This window comes from Crinia signifera, chromosome 3 (genome assembly GCF_055691185.1).
Source record: "Crinia signifera chromosome 3, ASM5569118v1, whole genome shotgun sequence".
Taxonomy (NCBI): Eukaryota; Metazoa; Chordata; class Amphibia; order Anura; family Myobatrachidae; genus Crinia; species Crinia signifera.
The window spans coordinates 51,793,158-51,814,972 of record NC_139219.1 but is presented as its reverse complement, the minus strand read 5'-3'; the positions used below and the strand labels follow the sequence as shown (position 1 = coordinate 51,814,972).

The window sequence follows — 21,815 nt, the reverse complement described above, 5'->3', positions numbered from 1 at the left end:
CGTCCTCCGACCTTTTCATGCCCTACTATCCACTAGGGCGTGGAGTGAGAATATAATAGTGTGGCGAGCGCAGCGAGCCACCGAGCCCGAAGCGTGGCGAGCGTAGGCGGATACCTTCACAGTTATACGCGTCCCCTCGCGGGCTTCACAGGTGTCCGTGGCGACGCCGACACCTGTGAAGCCCGCGAGGGGACGCGTCTACCTGTGAAGGTATCCGCGTCCCCTCGCTGCGCTCGCCACGCTTCGGGCTCGGTGGCTCGCTGCGCTCGCCACACTATTCTATTCTCACTCCACGCCCTAGTGGATAGTAGGGCATGAAAAGGTCGGAGGATGCGTACCGCCGCCCCTCGCGGGCTCGCTGCGCTTGCCACGCTTCGGGTTGGCGTGGATCGTGGGGTGGCGTTAAAAATTGGGGGGGACATTTAAGGGTTAATTGTGCCTATTTGGGCTCTGTGGCCCATTTAACATTGATTCCTATGGCCAAATCGGGTCCATTGAGGCATTTAACAGTAAAATCGCGGTCAATCAGCCTTTTTAACATTGTTCCCTATGGGAAAATCGCGGTCATCGCGGGCATCCCGATTTACCCGCGATGACCGCGATTTTTACCCCCGACGCCCGCGATTTCAATCGCTGGCGCCCTTCTAGGTAAAGAGTACCGTTAAATGTCCCAATTGACCCGATTTTCCATAGGGAACAATGTTAAAAGGCCCAAATAGCCACCCTGAAGTGTGAAATGGCCCCCCCAATTGTTAACGCGTCCTACGACCTTTTCATACCCCCACTATCCACGTCGGCATGGAGTTGAGAATAGAAAGTGTGGTGAGCGCAGCGAGGCGAGCGGACGCGGACACCTGTGAAGCCCGCGAGGGGACGCGTATACCTGTGAAGGTGTCCGCGTCACCTCGCGGGGCTCGCCACGCTTCGGGCTCGGTGGCTCGCTGCGCTCGCCACACTTTCTGTTCTCAACTCCACGCCGACGTGGATAGTGGGGGTATGAAAAGGTCGGAGGACGCGTACCGCCGCCCCTCGCGGGCTCGCTGCGCTCGCCACGCTTCGGGTTGAAGTTGATTGTGGGGTGGCGTTAACAATTGGGGGGGCCATTTCACACTTCAGGGTGCCTATTTGGCCTTTGTGGGCCATTTAACATTGTTCCCTATGGAAAATCGGGTCAATTGGGACATTTAACATTGCTCCCTATGGGAAATCGCAGTCATCGCGTCGGTCGCATCGCATGCAATTTTTTGGTCTTACGATGCCCACGATCAAAATCGTGGGCGCCCTTCTAGGTAAAGAGTACCAAAAGTGGCATGGCCAACAGGAGGGGGCATGGCCACGTCCCCGAGCAGGCGGCTGTGCTGCTGTGGCAGCCTCTGCTCTAAACTCCCACTGCCTGGTTTCTGCAGCGGGGGAGGGGGGCGCGGAACCAGGACCCCTCTAACAGACCCAGTCCTGGGTAAAAAGTACCCTCCCCCCCTCTTAACGGCACTGAATACATCACAATAAACAGATTCCCTTAAGTGGACCCTTAACCCCCTTGAGTGGTGGGTTTTCTTGGGGCAGGACAGACCTACCAGGACAGGTTTGTCCTGCCCCAAAAATGTTCACCACAGAAGGGGCAGCCACTGCCAGCTTTGGCTTCTTGTGGCCGCTTGGAGAAGTTCAGGGCCACTTGGGGGCCTTTGGAGCGCTCGGGTGTTTGGGCATTCCTGTATTTGGACGCCTGAACACACGAACGGCCGATCCTCCCCAAGCGGCGATGGCAGTGGTGACTGGGAGGATCGGCAAGGGGGCCGACACGGGAGGGATGGTGGTGCGCCAGTTTTTCACCGCTGGAGGCACCACTGGTGCACCCATTCTGTACAATGGCATGCACGAAATTTCTCGGGCAGCGCAGCTCAGCCCGACAAATTTCTGACCATACCGCCAAAAGGGTTAAAGGCCTATAAGGGTCCATTAAATTAAAAACATTTTCACTTTACAAACCTTTTGAGAATTGAATACACTTACGCCCGTTCCTCAGACAGGCCTTAAGACTAGTGGGTAAACACAACAAGATGCGAGATGCAAGTATCGGCTATTTCCCGGCGAGTCTGTCTAATTTTTTTTAAAGTCGCAGTCATTTAAAAAGCAAAACCAGGTGGTTGGTTTTGCTTTTTAAATGATTGTCCCTTTAAAACAGGGGTGGGGAACCTTTTTTGTGCCAAGGGCCATTTGTATGGAGAAAAAAATCCTTCGGGGGCCATATGTAAAAAATTATCTTACAAATTGTCCTACAGCTGCCAGGCGGGTGGAAGGGCCACTCAGACCGGCTACAGGGGCCGCATACGGCCCCCGGGCCTGAGGTTCCCTACCCCTGCTTTAAAACCTTGGCTGATTCCGGCATCTCGCAGGCATCAGTGACTACCCCTAATTATAATCAGATTTGGTGATAAACCTAATCTCTCATTTACAAACGTAAAACGTGGAATGTCAAATGGCCGAGAAATAGGGAAAAACTGTTGAAACAAAATAAAATAATCTATTTTGTACCCAAGGCTAAGCTGCTTACAATGTCATACTGTTTCAGCCCATAAGATGGCAGCCTTTGATTTTGTTGCATCCAGTTTCCGGCTAATTGTATTATAGTGCTAGCAGCATATGCAAGTAAATAACACAAAATATGGATGGTAAAGTATCCGGTTAATGTAGAGATGAAATGAATGCAACAGCCCAGGCTAAGCTTCCCTGACCCTTCATGAGAGAATAGAGGAAAATGGGAAGAATAAACCTATTGTGCCAAGGGGGTTGATGAAATTCAAGATCCCCACACACACATAATCTGTGGCTCAGCCTCTGAAATGTTAATCCATCTGTAGAATTATTTGAGCTGTAGGTTGCAATTTATCATCATCATGGCACTGTGTCAAACAATGCTCTGTGAATGTGTAATGTTCAGGAGTGTACAACGGAGACGAGCTCTTGCATCCAAACTGCTGAGTAATGGAATTCTATACAGTAGCTGCTTGGAAGTGTTTCCTGTGCATTATATATTACATTCATGTATGCTAGGCCATGTTATGAGATGTAAAGTACCAGGCCGATCACAATTCCGTCTTTGAAATGGAAATTTTCCCTGTAAACACTCTGCCAGAAGACCAGTTTACTATCGAGCGGAGTCTCTATCTGAAGGAGAAAACTTTTGTTTGGGAAATGTATATCTTGATAATTCCTTACGGTTTATCCTGAAGCAGAAGCAGTGGAAGGAAACACAAGCTTGTTCCAAGGTTTTTAGATTTGTCTTGTTTGGATTGAAGAGAGTTGGTACACAGTACTTGCCACCAGCAATAGCCTTTCAGATTATTAAGCATTAGAGCAGTTTAGACAAATGTTTACAGCCTGGCTACTTGTATAAACCCAACCCCCCCCCCCCCCCCCCCCCCAAAAAAAAACCTACTACCCAGAAACCCAAAATCCTGACTGCGCATTGAACTGGGTTTAGTTATCCTAAGGAACTATTTCTGATGCTGTTGCAGCTAAGTGAGGGACCCTTTTTGTCACCCTCATACTACAGGTTGAGTATCCCGTATCCGAATATCCGTTCTCCGAATTATTCCGAAAACCGTACATTCCAGAAAGTGAAATAAAAATATATTTTTTTGCTAAAAACTCACTGGGGACATTTGTAACAGCACTACTGAGGGAATGCTATGTAACTGGTACTATATATGTACAATAAAATTATTGATTGGCATTCAAAGTCAATGGGGGAGATTCTCTAAGAATCTCTGCCCCCCTCTCTTCGCAATTATAATTATCGCATATGTTCTAACATATGCGATAATTATAGCAAAGGACAGCTCTTGCGTTAAGAGCTGTCCTTTGCGGTGAGAGCCGCCGGGTCCCAGCAGGTCCCGGCGGCTCCCCCCTCCCTCCCACACCCGTCGCTGCTGCTGCTGCGCCAGGCTCTCCTCCTCCCTGCACCCGGAAGAGGATCAGTGCAGGGAGGAGGTCACAGGTGAGGGGGGAGGGGGAGATGCGGGGCGGTGGGGGGTCGCGGTAGAAGCCCATTGGCTTCTATGGGCATCGCCAGATTTTTATGGCGATGCCCCCCACCGCGGTAACCCGGCGGGGAATGCTTAGTGCATCCCAAAATGCGGTAAAAACCCGATAACGGTTTTTTTTCCGCATTTTTAGCTTAGAGAATCTCCCCCAATCTATCTGAGATAGTACACAAATTTTGTTTCATGTTTTGAAACCTTGTTTTTTGAACAAATAACATATATATGTGTGCATTTTATGTGGTTGATGTGTTTATACAGAATAAATGCAAGATACTTCAAAATACATCATTAAAATATTCCGAAATTCGGAATAATCCGTTATCCAAAAATCTCCTGGTCCCGAGCATTTTGGATAAGGGATACTCAACCTGTACAAACATGACGCCTCTATCTGGTCACTCTCTGTATGGTGATTCTATGCAGCTGGAGTGCTCCAAGATAAAGAACTAGAGCCCCCCCTGTGCTTGTTAACTAGTGGGGGTGGATGAAACCAAACACAAGACCGCCCACACTTTTACACCGCTCTGGCTGGGAGTCCAATGTAGGTGTTAATGGTTCTTCCCTTATTGGCCAGAGACCACATGGGGGAATTCAATTCCTAGCAATATGTAATCACTGCAATATCTGAGGCCACACATTACCATTTTATTCGCTACTTCTGTGGAACTGCACATCTCAGCATGCCCTGCCACAGTTTAGCATGCCCTTATAGTAAATCTGGGAAAAAATGGTAGCATTTGCACTACCACAAAAGCTGGAGGGCTGCATGTGGAACAGTGGAACATCTCTGTGCTATAAAATCTTTGCTCATTTCCATGTCCACTTCCAAGGCTTAGTAGTAATGCCCCATACACACTAAAGGGAGATTTATAGGCAATTTGTGCACTTTTCAACCAATCGCAGCAATCAATCGCATGTAGGTCCGATGCGATTCATGGGGCCTTATTCTGATCTGAGCTCAGTACAAATTTGTTCTTAAAATGGGCAAAACCATGTGCACTGCAGGGGGGCAGATGTAACATGTATAGAGAGAGTTAGGTTTGTGTGAGTTATTTTGTTTCTGTGCAGGGTAAATACTGGCTGCATTATTTTTACACTGCAATTTAGATTTCAGTTTCAGCACACCCCACCCAAATTTAATTCTCTTTGCACAGGTTACATCTGCTCCACCTGCAGTGCACATGGTTTTGCCCATTTTAAGAACAAATTTGTACTGAGCTCGGATCAGAATAATGGTCCGGTGCTCTGCTAGATTGCTTCCGAGCCGGGCAGGGATCGCTTTGAAAAAGAATGCATGCGATCCTGCTGCCCGGGACGGTCCCAGGCGGCTCGAGGGTGGATCGCGGGTGACTTCTCCGAGGGGAAAAGACCTTAGTGTATGCTCGGGCCACTCGGCTGAAGCGATATTACAAATTATATCACAAATTTTGTCCCTTCTGAGCGATGTTGTTTGTCTGGTGTGTATGCTCAACATCCTTAATGATGCACGTTCCTCCGGACGGTAAACGATGCCCTCCATCATCTACATACAGCTCATTTTAAATACAGTATATCATCAAAGACTGAGAGCGAGGAAATGATGACATCACTGAATGATATAGTTACCTATGTGTTGTTATGTTATGTCTATATTGTTCGCCATGAAGTTCAAGGGGAATTGTTGATGATATTGTTTGTAGACGATATAGTCTAGTATGTGTATGGGGCTTAAGAAATGAGCAAAGGTTGTGATTGCCTTCTTGACATACATCCTGTATTTCTTTATGATGTATACCCATTACATTTTAATCTTCCTTTTATTCTTCACTTTATTCTTTAATGAGATGATTGTGTCAAATACAGGCTGACTTTGCAGGGCTTCTGGTGAGAGCTTGCAGCATTTTGGGGTTTATATTGCCACCTGCTCCTTTCATTCGTTCCATCTGTCTTTGAAGAAGTAACGTCTCTCCAGTGCAGTATGAGAAATGTTTATATAAAACGGGCAACGTCTATGATATACAGAGATGCAAACTGCCAGTAATGGTTAGTTTAATTTTAGCAAGATAGGGTGTGATGTCATGTTGGGGGCACAATCCTCCTACTGCAGGTACCTATCAGTAGCTGTACTACGGACACCTCAGGACATGCATGGAGCGTTGTACAGGTTGAGTATCCCGTATCCAAAATGCTCGGGACCAGGAGAATTTTGGATAACGGATTATTCCGTATTTCGGAATATTTTAATATTTCAATTATGTATTTTGAAGTATCTTGCATGTGTGCTGTATAAACACATAAAATACACACAAATATATTTTATTACCACACAAAATACACACAAATATATTTTATTTGTTCAAAAAACAAGATTTCAAGACATGAAACAAAATTTGTGTACTATCTCAGATATTGAATTTGAATGCCAAGCAATCATTTTCTTGCACATATATAGTGCCAGTTACATATCATGTCCCCAGTGATGCTGTTACAAATGTCCCCAGTGAGTTTTTAGCAAAAAAAATATATTTTTTTCACTTTCTAGAATGTATGGTTTTCGGAATAATTCGGATAACGGATACTCGGATACGGGATACTCAACCTGTATTTGTTTGAACAATAAAATAATGGTAAATAAGGAGTAAATCCAGAAGCGAAACCTTTAAGCAAGCCTATGGTGCTACTGCTGTCACCAATACAGAGTGACGACATGCACAGATCAGAGAACGTTGTGTTGCTTTCTTGTTACACACAATGGATCGTGTTCCTGTAAGCATGTACCCGTTGAATAGCGCCCACACTCTAGCAGCATAACGCCACTCCATGTGAACTAATGCCAAAGGAAATGAGTAACTGAACTGGTAATGAAAATGCTCTTCAGCATGAGGATCCTATAGACAATCTGAAGGTCCCCTTGAAAGCTCTTTCTCTTAGCTTGAATTGGTTACATGTACGTAAATGATGGAGTTGTCTGGTTTATTATCCTCTACCATTCACACTCTGGGCTCTATTTAATGTTTAGAGGTGGGAGCTCTTTGTTTATGTCACCTCTCTCCAATAAGATAATACATTGTGGGAAAATCCGAAAGCCTTTGATGAGGCCTGGAATCGCATATTGTCTGTTTCCTAACATGCAAAGTAAAAGTGATCTCTAATCTTTGTGAAGGAAGCTTTGATGGCCACAGGGTGCCGGCTTTAATGCATTTGGTTGAACATAGGACCCCCAAGCTCCGTCGCAAATCTACCATGTTGTAATGTAGGTCTGGGAGCAGCGCACAGAGCAATGGATGGAGATGTACCCACACACGGACAAATTGTCACGTACGTTCTGACTGATCGGAGTGTATTATATGCCATAGAAATCAATGTCAATAATCACGGAAATGCGACTACAATTAAACAAAAGTAAATAAGTGAAATGAACAAGAATGTGAAATTTCTTGTTAGTGAAAATTGGTGTCATTTTGTGTAATTATAAGATGTGACATTCACAACTGGGAAGCGTTTCTAGTACTGCGATGCTAGAACCTGTTTTTAACAGGTCAGAATAACATTACGTTTGAAAATGTCAAGCTTTATTTTTGTATATATATATAGCTGTTATTGTTCTATTGATGATGCTAATGGTGTGTACACACTGTGAGATTCCCTTGCTATTCGACTTAAGATTCGAGTGCTATGCAATCTTTGCTAATGCTGTGTACACACGGTGAGATTTGACATTACTGTATATTCAACATCGCATTCAGATCGCACAAGTTTTTACCTTGTGATCCCGATGCGCGCTCCCGTGACAGCACAAATCGAAACCCAGATAGACAGTGCAGCAATGACTATATAGTGCAAATCGAATGTAGATTGCATGAATTGTATGTAAATAGTACAGAGTTAGCAAAGATTGCATAGCACTCGAATCTTCAGTCGAATAGCAAGGGAATCTCACCGTGTGTACCCAGCATTACTGTTTACATACAATTCATACAATGTGCAATTAGATTTGCACTATGTAGTCATTGCTGCCCTGTCTATCTGGGTTTTGATTGGTGCTGTCATGGGAGCACGCATCGGGATCGCAAGTTAAAAAACCTGTGCGATCTGCAAGCTATTTTAACTGGGTGTGGTATGACACACCGACAGTCGGGATCCCGACCGTCATTATCCCGACGTCGGGATCACGACTGCCTGGCCTCAGACAGCGTGGCCAGCGCAACAAAGCCCCTTGTGGGCTCGCTGCGCTCGCCACGCTGCGGGCACGGTGGCGAGCTAAGCTCACCACCTATTCTATTCTCCCTCTATCTGGGTCGTGGACCCCCACGAGGGAAAATAGCCGCCGGCCGTCCGTCTGTGTTTTAACAGTCGGGATCCCGACGTCGGGTTAATGACTGTCGGGACCCCATCCGGCACCCATTTTTACTTTATCTCAGGCAGTGACATCGCGGGCCTAATGCCAGATGAATTGGAGCTTAAATCACAGGCCACGGTAGAGGTTCTTTTTACATGAACAAAAAATTAGTCTTTCGGGGTCTCTGGGTACTCAGACCCCCACCCTTGTGTGCCAGTATAGCCGGCCCCCCAATGTCACATACACAGACAACGCCAGGTAAGGCATATCTCTGGATAAGGTTTGGCTCTAAATAAAATTCAACACTGTCATAGAAGACCGTATTACGATATTTAGGATGGTCAGAGAGACTTTTTGTATGCCATACACAACCCAGAGGGGGATAATCTTCATTTTGAGATTACTTACATTTTGACACATTTGCAACTTACGGTATCCTTAGTCATATGGAAGTGAGAGTTGGTTTATGAAATCTGGAAAGCTTAGTAACTCGGACGGTCTCCACCACCATTTAAAACGCATAGTATTAACATTAACTGGGTGTAGTTTCCCCACATGTAGACTTGACGTCCAGTTAATAACGCCCACATCACTGTAAGACAACATGAATATTCCCTTCACTTCTTCTTAAATTAATAAGCCGCACCAATAAATGTATAGACTTCCAGAAGCATGGAACCAGTGACCCCAGCATGGTGGGGCTGTAGTGCTAGCCGCACAACTGAAGAAGGTGCCTAAGCCGGTCTCTCATGATTGTTTTCTAAATCTGTGTGTCAGGCTCGAATCCTACAACGTCCCAGTCATGAGGTATTGCAGGTCATGACTTGTCTACTATAAAGGTAATTGAGTTGTCACCGAAACATGTTGAGTAACACATTTGTACATTTTCAGTGTGTGTGAACTCGCAGCCTAGCTGCATCTATTGTTTCCATTAATTGCCACTTTTCAGATGACTTCATTTACATTCTAGGCAATACTATATCATAGGCTTCCCATAATTGCATAAGTTCATCTTATTCATATGTTACGCAGGAATATTTGACGCGGGTGTGGTGTGCACCCCTACACTCCAGATTCTGTCAATCGTTTTTTCGGCGCCAGAGTCCCGCCTGTCAGTACCCAGACTGCACCCACCAAGCTGCTGGCTCACTGCGCTCATGGACTCCCAGGTGGGAAAATGGTAGCCCCTGTCAGTCGAGATCCAGACTCTAGGGCATTTAGCAGTCGGGATTCCGATTTCAGAGAAACGACCGTCGGAATTCTTATGGTCGCGAGTCATCCGGCACCGTTTGGCGCATGGGGGTTGAGGCATACACAAAAAAAAAACTTTAAAAGGTGCCCCATGAGCGGAGTCGGAAACATTGCATGATGCATTGGTTTTATGCTAGTAACATACACCTCAAGCATATGGGACTGGCATCACGGATTCTGAATTCCACCCTCAAATTCTTATAAAAAGAAACGCAATCAAGAAAGTGGAAATTGATTTGAATTTACGATCACTCAGAAGTGGCTAGTTGGTGGGTTTTGGCATTGGCACCCAGTCACCCACATGTGATGCCACATGTGTCAAATATTACCAGTGCTTCCCTCGCTCTTTCCCCACACCATGAAAACAAAACTTTTACTAGTTTGTGGTCCCTACCATGCCGCACATTATGGCTTTAGTTGTAGTTATATGAGCTGGTGCTGATATCGAAGATGGTTCTATTTAACCTCAATTTTCAGATGGTAATACAAGGGGGAACTCTGCTTGTAGCTGAAAAACCTTAAGGCCCATACACACTGGGTGATTTTGGGCTGAAAGTAGCTCACATTTGGTGTTTTGAGCGGGTGCCGGAAAGTTTCCCGACAGTCGGGATCCTGACAGTCAAAACCCCAACACTCTTGGTCCCGACAGCCACCGGCTATTCTCCCTCATAGGGGTCCAGCGAGCCTGCAAGAGGCTTTGTTGCACTTGCCCCGCTGTCTGAGTCCGACTAGTCGGGCTAATTGTCGGGATCCCGACTGTCGGGACCATATACCACACCCGTTTTGAGCTGCTTTGAGCTCAAAACCGCCCAATGTGTATGCCCCAGCAATGAGCATGGATGAACGCTCCTGCATCATCGTCGACCATCTCCTGGTTTTACCAGCAGACAACCACTTTCCAAAGTCTCCAGTGGAAAAGGGGAGGGGTTCGCTGTCAGTGAAAATTCCTGGCCTGGGCGAGAATCGCTCAGTGTATACGCACTGAACAATTTTCCTGCCAGCGATTTTCACATCATCTCTGGCCATACATGCTGGTCAAAAATGCCCATTGTGTATGGTCCTGTAGTTTAATACTGACGGCTTCTGCAATGCACTTTCACTTTCAGCTGTGACAGTTTTTAGCCCAAAAACTCCACCCCACCCCCAGTCCCTAGCTGCTCCTACCTCCAATCTCTGTTGGTTGTTCAATTACAGCTGACGAGATCAACTCTGAATTGGCTCCGTTACGCACAGTGATTGTATTGTGTATTTATAAGGGCTTCTATATTATATATATCTATATCTATATCTATAAATAATAATTTAATAAATAATAAATAATAATTTCATATACCTACAAAGAAAAAACGTAAAACATGTCAGTAAAATGTTGCTCCGTGTAAGAAAGTGAGCGGCACAGAGGGAACCTGTTCACCCCATGTAGCAATTACATTAAGGTTAGACTGAATGACGTTGCTGCCATTTTCTTTGTTAATTACACTTTTTTTTAAATTATTATTAACCTCAAGGGTGTGTCTCCAATGCAAACACCCTGGCACCGAGATGTAACTGATTAAGGTGTGGTGCATACAGTATATGTTTCTTCATAGCTTGTGTCTGGTGAAGTGGAAAATGTCATTTAACTTCAAGCTGTGAAATGATGTCAGATATTATCCAGAACTGTCCATCTGTCTTCTGTTCTTTTCCTTCTTCAAACGACCTGCTAAACGCCCCTGTGCCTGACCTTACATACAGGTAGCATCCAGTAGACGGTCATTTCTTCAAAGGTAGCGTCTGAGACTTGGTCTAACCGGGAGCGACATACGCCAGCTACAATGGCTGGCTGTTCTCCTTTTTCTACAAATTGAACTCTTCACCCTGTATTAATATTTGAACTAATGACAGACTTGTAAAACTGGTTTAAGATCCTATTAAGTGTTTACATTACCCAGCCTCTTCCTTCTGTTTAATATGAACGGACATATTACATAACCAGCTGAAAACAATGGGTAGTTTGTTGTTGTTGTGGTGGTGGTGGTTTTATTATTTTTTTTAAATAGTAGTCAGGCTTATTTGCATGTAATTAATGCTGAGCAAGTATACAGTCATCCGTAGCATTTCACGTTACGGCTGAAACTGATTTGTTCGCAAGTCTGTCCTGAAGAGAGATCTAGCGGTTGTGACCACTGTGTATACGGTCTAGTCAGGCATACGCATCTATGGGCGCCCACAGCAAGTCTGTTGCATGGACAATTTAATTGCTTTAAACACATGACTACTTTGACCTATGTTAACGATGACTGCACAAAGAGATGGCAGTGTACCTTACGCTAAGTATCTGGAACCCCCTAAAGCAGTGGTTCTCAGGACCCCCCAACAGTTCACGTTTTCCAGGTCTCCACACAGAATCACAAGTGAAGTAATTAGCCCGACCTTTGGATCATTTAAAATGTGGCAGGGAATAATAAGTGCACCTGCCGGGTGACCTGGTAAACGTGCACTGTTGAGGAGTCCTGAGGTTGAGAACCACTGCCGCAGAGGGTGGTAGTGGCGCTGTGACAGGAGCTGCACTAGCCAGCAGCTGCTAGAAATGGGACAGTCAATCCCAGTGGCTCAAAAAAAAAAAGGAATATTGTTAGCAGCACTTAATTAAAATATGTGAATAATCATAAAAAAAAATTGGACTGATTTACAAAAATAAATACATTTAATAAAAATAAATTTCATATACACAATAGTGACCAATCAATAATATGTATATAGAGTTGGATATGTAGCATAAATAAAATAAAAGAAATGCCCCACACAGTTGCTGGTGTGTAATAAAGGTGCGGTCCGTTCCTATTGCATCCCCTTTGGTATATATAGTGCCTGAAGGGAAAATTATGTCTGGTAGTGTTAGTTACCGTCCACCATTGAAGTCCCACACTTCTGTTTGCCTTCTATGTAAGGTATTTCAGGCTGGTCCAAGCAAGGAGTTCAGTCCACCATGGAGGATGTGCTTGGCGGTTTGGATAAAGTCAGGTGGAGGAAAGTTCTGTTCCTGAAGATGTTTTTTTTTTAGGATTATTCACCATTTTTTAATTAAGCGCTGCTACCAATTTTTTATTACCATATGCTAGGAACTGGTGTACAGATCGGAGCCCTAGATTGGCCGTACTGCACTATAGTTTTATTGGATCCGCAGCCCTTGCTGGCATTACGTACCTTATATCATATGCAAAAGGACTGCATGCGATATATATTGCATGTGATCCATCCGCCAGGGAACCACTGAGTCACTTGCCAGGGTATTGCATGCGATGTTAGCGTACGATACCTCATACAAGTTTATGGGGGCTTTAAGAATTGTAGATTTCGTGTGCATACAGCATTGTTAACGCATTTCCTAACTGTCCACTTTTGCCAGGACAGTCCTGATTTGCAGACCTACTCGAAAAAGGTGGAGTTTCACTAAAAGTGGTCTTTTCTGAGGGACATGGGTGGTGGTTGAGTTTGTGAATGTTGGAAAGTATAGTTGAGCGTGAGTGCCAATCAGCACCTATTAATAATCTGCTACTGTAATAAACACATACTTGTTGACTTTTTGGAGATCATGGAGGAAAGTGCAGAGTGAGTGGTGGCGTGGTTTGTGTCCTGATGGACCGGTTCCTTACATTGAAGAACCGGTACCTCACAACACAGTGTGTTGGTTCGTCAAGCTGCTGCCAACTACTATGGGGGGTTCTCTGCTTATGTTGTGTTCTTGTTAAAATGCTAAATTTGCTTACAGAATTCTGTACACCTTTTATAGCATTAATATTTTGGTCAGAAATGCATACACAACAATCATCAAAGTGTGTGTGTGTGTGTATATATGTACATATGGTTGTGATGTCAAACGGTTCCCCAGAAAATGGTCAAGACCTGTCTGCATTATCCAAACTAGTCCCATAAATGCCTATCGCTCAGCGCCCACCTTTGCCAATCACAATGGGATATGATTGCACATTGAAACTTCTGCAAAAGTACTGCAGCCACTACGCATATGTCCGAAAAGCACCTGCTTGCGATTTTCAGACTTCTGCCCCAATACTGAACTGGGCTTAATGTTGCCTCTGGAGCAGAATACTGACAATTCCTCAAGCAAATGCTGGATTTTCTGCACGTTCGGTCTAGTTACTATCACTCTCAGTTTGCATTAGATGGTTCGGGCATCTGTAGGTTGTAAGTGTAAAATATTTTGGCCATTCTATTTTACCCCCCCCCCCCCTTTCAATGAACAGTTTAAATAGTGCTCTAATGTGATTATTCCTAGTGGTGGATAGATTTGGCATCTGTACTTGCCACCCTGCCCTGGTAGACGGGATGCAGTTGATTTGCCGGCGGTCGGGATCCCGGCGGTCGGAATCCCGACACTGGAATCCCGACCGACGAAATCCCGAAACTTTCTCCCTCCGTGGGTGTCCACGACACCCATAGAGGGAGAATAAAATAGCGTGCCGAGCGTAGCGAGGCACCGGGCCCGCTGCGTGGCGAGCGCAGCGAGCCCGCAAGGGGGGGCGATCCATGTCCCCCCCTTGTCGGGATTTCGGCGGTCGGGATTCCAGTGTCGGGATTCCGACCGCCGGGAATTCGTATCGGATCCTGGTAGACAACTGAAACCTTCAGTCATAGCCAGCTGGGAGCCGTATGTAGTAACAGAATGTCAGAGGATATGTAGCACTACACTACCTTCCTAGTGAGCTATACTATATATTTTTTTCTTAGATCTTTTAAATATTAATGCTAATTATTACATTTTATTCCCTACTTTTGACTTTAATTACAAAAAGATTCTTAGAAAGGTGAGCGATGCTCTATAGAGCTGTATGTGATTGATGTGGTAAGCTATCATAGGCCTAACTACTAACCCTTGTACACAAGTAGATATTTACTGTTTCTACGTATAGAATATGTATATTTGTATATTTTATTGGCCTTGTTTTGTTGGGCAAGTCCAAGTTCAGAAAATAAATAGTTTACTCTGTTGATATTGGTTAGCCAGATTGCCCTTCAATAATGGCAACTCCATATATTAAAAAGTTGCCTTATAGCATGAATTCTAGTCCATTTCCCCTGCCACACAACGGTTCCAGATACAAATTTTCATATGCATCAAAGGGCGGTATTTAATCTGTGATTCCGACTGTTGGAACGTCCCGACAGTCCGTATCCTGGCCCGTTTACGCTCAAATCGCTACTGAAACTTGACAGCCACAATTCAATTTTCCAGCTGTCGACAATCCGCGGCAGTTTCTGACTAAATAGATCCAACTTGTTTTAAAATCGGAACTGTTGTGTCAGAATCTGCCTTCAATGCTGTCAGAGACAACAGCATTGAATAGGCGGCGCCGCTGTTTCCCCTAATGGCGTCCAAAATTGAATACTCCCCTAAATATTAAAGAAAGTAAAAACAGGAAGTTTTGGCTGTTACATATGTGATGCAATAAAATTATGGTGTTATTATTTTTCTTTCCATTTTTTAGTGTAATAATCCTTAAAGGCATGGAGAGGCTGATTTACAGTATCTAGACCTTTTGTACCTATGGTAATCTGTAGCCATTTTTGTTTTCAGTGTACTTGGTTTTTTTTATGTATAGGAATCTCCTTCCGGTCGTCGAAAAGCTCTAGCAACCAGCAACATCAACATGAAGCAATACGCAAGCCCCATGCCTACACAAACCGATGTCAAGTTAAAGTTCAAGCCCCTGTCAAAGAAAGTTGTGTTGGCCACTCTGCAGTTCTCTTTATCATGCATATTTCTCAGAGAGGGCAAGGCTACGTAAGTTTGGTTTTGTTTATATGCACGTTTGGTTTTGCTATGTTATTGAGTTAGTATGTAACCCCACCTCACTGTAGAGGTATTGCACATCCACACACATGTCACTAATGGGGTGCGGACTGCACTGGGTGACACCATCTGATAATCAGGGAGTAAGCGTTCCAGCGCAGTGCTTGACTGTGGGTCACTAAGGAGGAGCCGGCAGGTCATTCCCTGGCTGACAAACACCCCTGAGGAAGTCCCAATGGGACGAAATGCGCTGGGTAATTTTGAAACTCTGGGTACCAAGTGGTCTTCAGCAAGGTCCACCCCGCACAACTGCACTTGTGTTTATTGTTAACATTTTAAACTGTTTTATTGTGATATTAGTAAAGCAACATCTTGTTGTATAACATCAGTTTTACATTCCTTTGGGTATTCATTGTATCCCAACAGTTAAGTCTAGGGTTACCACCTTATCCCTTTAATACTGGACATTAATTACACATATTCTGTGGCTGGCTGACTTCAAGACTTCATTTCACTTGGTATTAATCAGCCACAGAACCTGTGTAATTAATATGTGTCCTGAATTGAAGGGATGAGGTGGTAACCCTAGTTAAGTCTGAAATGATTCCGCAGCTTATTTCAGAGAATATTTAGTCCTTCACCAGTCCCTGCCCCTTTGGAGTATACAGTCTATGTTCTCTACCACATGCACCATACCCTTTTTTTTTTAGTTGTTGCTAGAAGCCAACTGAAAGAAATCCATGCACCAAGCTCCTTAACCCTCCACCCCACTCTCTCTGACAGGACAGATCACAGCTGTATCACTCCGCTCCAACAGATAACACACAAGGCAGTATCACTGATGGACCCACCCAGCTAAATGCCACAGGGAGGGATGCTGTAACATCTGCGCCCCCGGTCCGCCGCACATCGCCGGCTACCGCAGAGCTAATTATCGCATATGCTGTAACATATGTGATAATTATGGCAAAGGACAGCTCTTGTGTTAAGCTGCCCTTTGCGATCTGGTTGGCGACGTGCAGCAGGTCCCAGCGGCTCCTCCCTCCCTCCCTTACCCGGCCTTTATGCTGCTGTTGCCGGGCGGCCTCTTCTCCTCCTCCCTGCACCCGGAAGAGGATTACAGTGCAGTGAGGAGGAGGTTACAGGTCCGGGCAGCACAGCTCTGTGCTGCCCGGACACAGGTGTGGGGGGGGGGGGGGGTTGGTGCAGGGCGGCGGTGGGTCGCGGTAGAAGCCCCTAGACTTCTATGGTGCATTGCCAGCTTTTGCTGGCAATGCCCCCTGTCGCGGCAACCCGGCGTTTTTTTTTTTTTTTAAGAATTCCACAATGCAGTAAAAACCCCGATTACGGGTTTTTTTACGCATTTTTCTTTTAGAGAATCTCCCCCAGTCTTTCATTACATTTATAAATTTGCAGCTTTTTTTATGGAAATGGTGAAGGGAAAATGCACAAGAAACCAACTCCCATTAGCTAAATATAGCTATATATTCTGTTTATTTATTCTTTCATCACTTATTTATTTTACTATACAAAAATCTTTTTTTCCCCTTTTCTTTTTCATTTTATTTCTTATTCTTTACCACATTATAAAAGTTCAGTTTTGTTGGCTGACAACATTTAATTGTGTTCTATCCTGCAATCATCTCCACGGGTATTAAAATGTGCAGATTCCTTGGGAGTCAAACAAAGTCTATTTCAATGTCCAGCGTTAATCCGCATCACTATAGTACACAGGGAGTGTGAATTGTACAGAATGCCAATTACAAAAATGTATCATTAAATAGCGAGCAAGCCATCAAAATGTAGATGGGGTATTATTTGCTCCCATTCTGAAACAGATCATTCCTCTTCATAATAATAAAAAATACAAAACAATGTTTTTTTTTCTTCCTGCTCTACATCTGTACCAGGCGTTTTCACAAATAGCCATCACTGTAATCCTGCTGCGCGGTGATGTTCGTTCTTGCATATTCTGCAATACAAATGTGCCCCTGCTTCGTAATGACTTGGAAGAATACCGGTTTCTAAGAAACTATAGGTTTAAAGACCTGAGTGTTTTTTTATACTGTATTTGTATTGTAAGTTATTGTATGTTACGTTACAATAAACGGCTGACCAGTATGAAGTCGTTCTAATTAGTTGTGTTTTTCATAAGCACTTTTGAGCAGAAATATATTAATTACATGGAATCCGGGTATCCTTACTGCTTGTAACAGAAAAAGGCTCAGCGAAAAAAGCTCTGCTTCATTTCTGTAGACTTGTTGCTAAGCACATTCTTTGAGCGCTGTCTCTATTACCGCCAAAAGTCATCCCATTTCGGGTTAATGTCAAATATATTGAGCAGCGAGGGTGGCATAGATAAAAGCAATATTTCGGAACACCCTAATAAGAATTTTGGATGTTGCTTTCTTTCAGTGATGAAGACATGCAAAGCCTTGCCAGTTTGATGAGCATGAAGCAAGCCGACATTGGAAATTTGGACGACTTCGAAGAGGATAACGAAGATGATGAAGAGAACAGAGTCAACCAGGAAGAAAAGACCGCTAAAATCACAGGTCTGTCCTGAAAGAGCATGAGGGTCTTCATTTGAATGATGTCAAAGATTTAGTAACTGTGCTCTGTTATATAAAGTATTGGGAAGATTCCAGGCCAGAATCTATAGCAGGTTGTTGGCATTTGCCAGTCCAGAGATCTCCTGTCCAGATAGGCCTGCATGTGCAGCGTAAAAAAAGAGTTACAATGCCGTACTTTACTGTATATAAATATATTTTATTCAGAAATAATTAAGCACAAGACAGATGACACTTATGGCTGTTTTTTTTTTGTTTTGTTTATTTACGTTAAGAACAACAGGCAAAAAAAGTCATTTTTGATTGGCTTGAAACAGCCTGTGGTTACCCCGTTCTCATGGGCTCATTACGAACACAGGTGGTGCCGAATTTGCACTAAAGCACAGCAAGCAATTAGCATTGATGTGCATTTTTGCCTATTTCCTAAATGATTTCACTAGAAATTAAGCCCGGATCACTCCATGTGCACAACCCATGGCAATGGGCAGTCCCGCGTGTCACCATTGCCGTGCATGCACTAAATATCTGAGATCACCTAGTAAGTGCTAATAGGCAAACTTTAGGTTAGCACAGATCGCTCAACTGTGTCCTGACCGATGGGTACTAACCTAGATCACTTAGCACAGGAAAACAGTCACCCTGTGTGTAAGGGGCATGAGTGTTAAGAATTCTGTGTGTATTGTAGGTCATTATGGAGTCTTTTATTTGTAGGTGGTGAATGCTGGGGATGCTTACCTTATTTAATTACCAGCAAGCCGCCCAAGTTTTGCACGGGTACATTTAATGACCTACACAGTTCAAATCTACCTAGGATCAGCCCACTTCATGACCCCTACGAACACAGTACCCCTGCACCAGTCTCTCAGGTGCCTGCTCCCTGCTACCCATTACGCCCCCTCAGGCAGATTAACCTAATGCACACACACCCCCTGCCCTAATGAACTTTCCACAGTACACACGCCCATCCCCAGCCAAACCAATGCCAAAAAGCGTAGAAATATATGCAAATAGACAATGCTAACCTTCCTATTCCGTGCAGGCCACTTAATGTCACCTACTAACCAACACACTACTCCTGCACCAGCCTCCCCAATCCATGCCCCCTGTCTTAGGAAACCAATGTGCACACCCCTTTCCCCTGCCAACCCTCTGCTAGCCATCTCACAGTCCTTACCCCACATACCTACTGTACTTCATAGACCTGGTGTGGTGGACCAAGGCCCTCTGTGGGCCCGGCAGTTTCTTGCAGTGGAGGGGGGAGTTGGTAGAAGAGCGGGGAATAGAAGCACAGCATCTATTAATTGAAGCAGATGGGCTTGCGCATAGCCAGCAGCTTATACAGTGCTGGCCATGCCCCCCATAGTGACTTAAATGGGGGTTTGTGGCTATGGCAACCCTTCCTGTCCACATTGTGTAGCAGAACATCTGTTACATTCTAGGTAGAAACGTGGATTATGTGGCCTTGGCATTTCAGTCTGTGTTTGTTAGAATACGCTTTGGTGCTTCTGCGCTTCTTTGAACTAGGTCACAGTGGAGTAGCGGTGATGATGTGGGCAGAATTAGTGGAATAAATCATTTTGTGCCTTTGTAATGTCCATAAATCTTGGGCTTCTATAAAATGGGTAAAGCCTTTTATTAGAGATATTCAATTAAATACCCCTCAACAGGCTTTTTGTAGATTCAAATTTATATACTGTAAGTACTGGTTTACTGCTAATCAAAGACTTCCTATAAAGCGTCCTGTATTAGGAACGGCCCGCTTCCATGATTCCACTTGTAGAAGCGGTGGATGTCTTTGAATCCTTACATTTGATCACATTCACACTATGCAATGTGATATGTTACTTTTCAGTGCCTGCGTTTATTTTTTTTATTTTTAAATAGAGCCCCATGTGAATTGTTGGGTTTAGTTTTCAGCCCACAAATCCTCCACTGTGTACACACATTCATACCACTGCAATCTATCAATATACTAGGCGCTATAGATATCGTGCCTTTGAGTGACTGTCTGAATTCTCATGGTCTCAACCACAAAATGGCCGCCTCTATTGTGTGTAGACATTAAGGGCACTTTATATTATGTTAACAAGAGCTGAGGGAGTTCTCTATGGTGGCACAGGGGATGGGGATCTGTTTTTAAAGTCTGTAAGTGAGATGCACATTATTTAATATTCAGTGTGTAATATAAAATACATGTACCTTTTTTGTTTAATTTTAATGCTTTATTATTTTCCATGCCTTGGCTGGGTCCCCGCTTGTAAAAGATGCAGTTTCACTGGATGATCACGATGCCGGACAATTTTTTGTCTCTGGGGGTTTAAAATGCCGTTTTGTCTGTTTGTTTACAGGTGGGACATGAGCAGACAGGATTATTTGACCTGGGTTGGAATTTGTCCAGAGTAGGATTAACATTCCGCCTGCTGAATGAAATACCAGAATAGAATGCTATTAATGTCCACAAAGAAAGCAGTATTTTGCTTTAATGTCTTTGAAATATTTATGTGGTCAGCACTCATTCTCTCATTACTACGTTGGGGGTGGAGTTATGTCAGCAAATATTTCAGCTTTAAAATAAAGTGCTACTTATTGTAAAATACACTTGATGTTATGAGGAATCAAAATTAGCTGTTGATTTTAAAATACTTTCTTTTTTTCGTCGCTCATTTTGTAATCATTAGCATGTATCTAAAAATATTCAGAAAATTCACTATCGATAGGTCTGACAATATTTGGGACAGATCTTATTTAATGGTTTAGAATAATCCCAGTTTATGAAGTGAAATCATTAGGCCTTTAGTTCAACTAAACATTTACTGTAATCTTTTAATTGATGGTCCCAAATGATTATTGAAGGAAGAGTTGAGTTTCTTGTTGTTAAACGTTGATTTGCAATGTGTACAGTAGCATTATTTGATTTGAATTCTAGCTACTTAATTTAGAATTCCTTTGTTGAATTAGATTTGATCAGGTGCCCACAACGGGTGTGGTATAACACCCTGACAGTTGGTATCCCGACAGTCATTAGCCTGACGTTGGAATCCCGTCTGCCCGGACTCAGAAAGCGAGGGAAGAGCAACGAAGCCCCTTGCAGGCTCGCCGCGCTGCGGGCACAGTGGCTTGCTGTGCTGGCCACCTATTCTATTCTCTCTCTTTCTCTATGGGGGTCATTTGACCCCCATGAGGGAAAATAGCCAGTGGCTGTCAGGATCCCGACTGTCTGGGTTTTACCAGTCGGGACAATGACTGTTGGAATCCCGACTGTCTGTAATTCCGGCACCCGCCCATCACAGCGTGTATTTTTTGAACTAAGGGGGTGATTTAGCTTGTCTCGGAAGGGATCATTTGTTCCCGTTCGGTGGGGGGGGGGGGGGGTGTCTGTGCATGCATGTATGTGCGCATGTGCAGACCCCCTGTACGAACGCCTTCGGCGAGTATCACAATCCCCGATGTGTTCGCAAGGGAAGGGGATGGAGGGGGCGGCATCAGCGGAAAGTGCAATATTTTATGGGTGACCCCACAAAAACACTGGGCCTTCATCTGGGAATGTGGTCGTGGCGTTCCCTGCTTGGGGTGGGCAGCTGACATCACATGACGTCAGCGCTCACCCCATCTTTAGCAGATAGCGGCGGAAATAAAAATCAGTTTTCATCTAGTTTTATTTCCGAAGGGTTGAGAAATCATTCTATGATGGTTCACGACTATAGAATGATCTTCTCTTCCCCTCGGCCGCATGTTATCGAGGAGATGTGGGCGGTGCGGCGAGTGGCATTTAGCCGGTCACTAAGTGAAAGATCACTGCTTAGCAAACTACTCTGAATCAGCTCCTTCGAACGCAGTTGTTA

The 21,815-nt window shown here is 44.3% G+C and overlaps 1 protein-coding gene across 7 annotated transcripts in view; it reads left to right on the top strand.

Annotated features, from left to right (window-relative positions):
• EHBP1 (EH domain binding protein 1) overlaps positions 1-21,815 on the top strand; it is a 337,428-nt gene that overhangs the window by 100,384 nt on the left and 215,229 nt on the right. For all 7 annotated transcript variants that reach the window (XM_083175799.1, XM_083175796.1, XM_083175797.1 and 4 more), the window contains exons 6-7: positions 15,213-15,394; positions 17,819-17,958. In XM_083175799.1, coding sequence (XP_083031925.1) covers positions 15,213-15,394; positions 17,819-17,958 — 322 coding nt within the window. The remainder of the gene's footprint in view (positions 1-15,212; positions 15,395-17,818; positions 17,959-21,815) is intronic.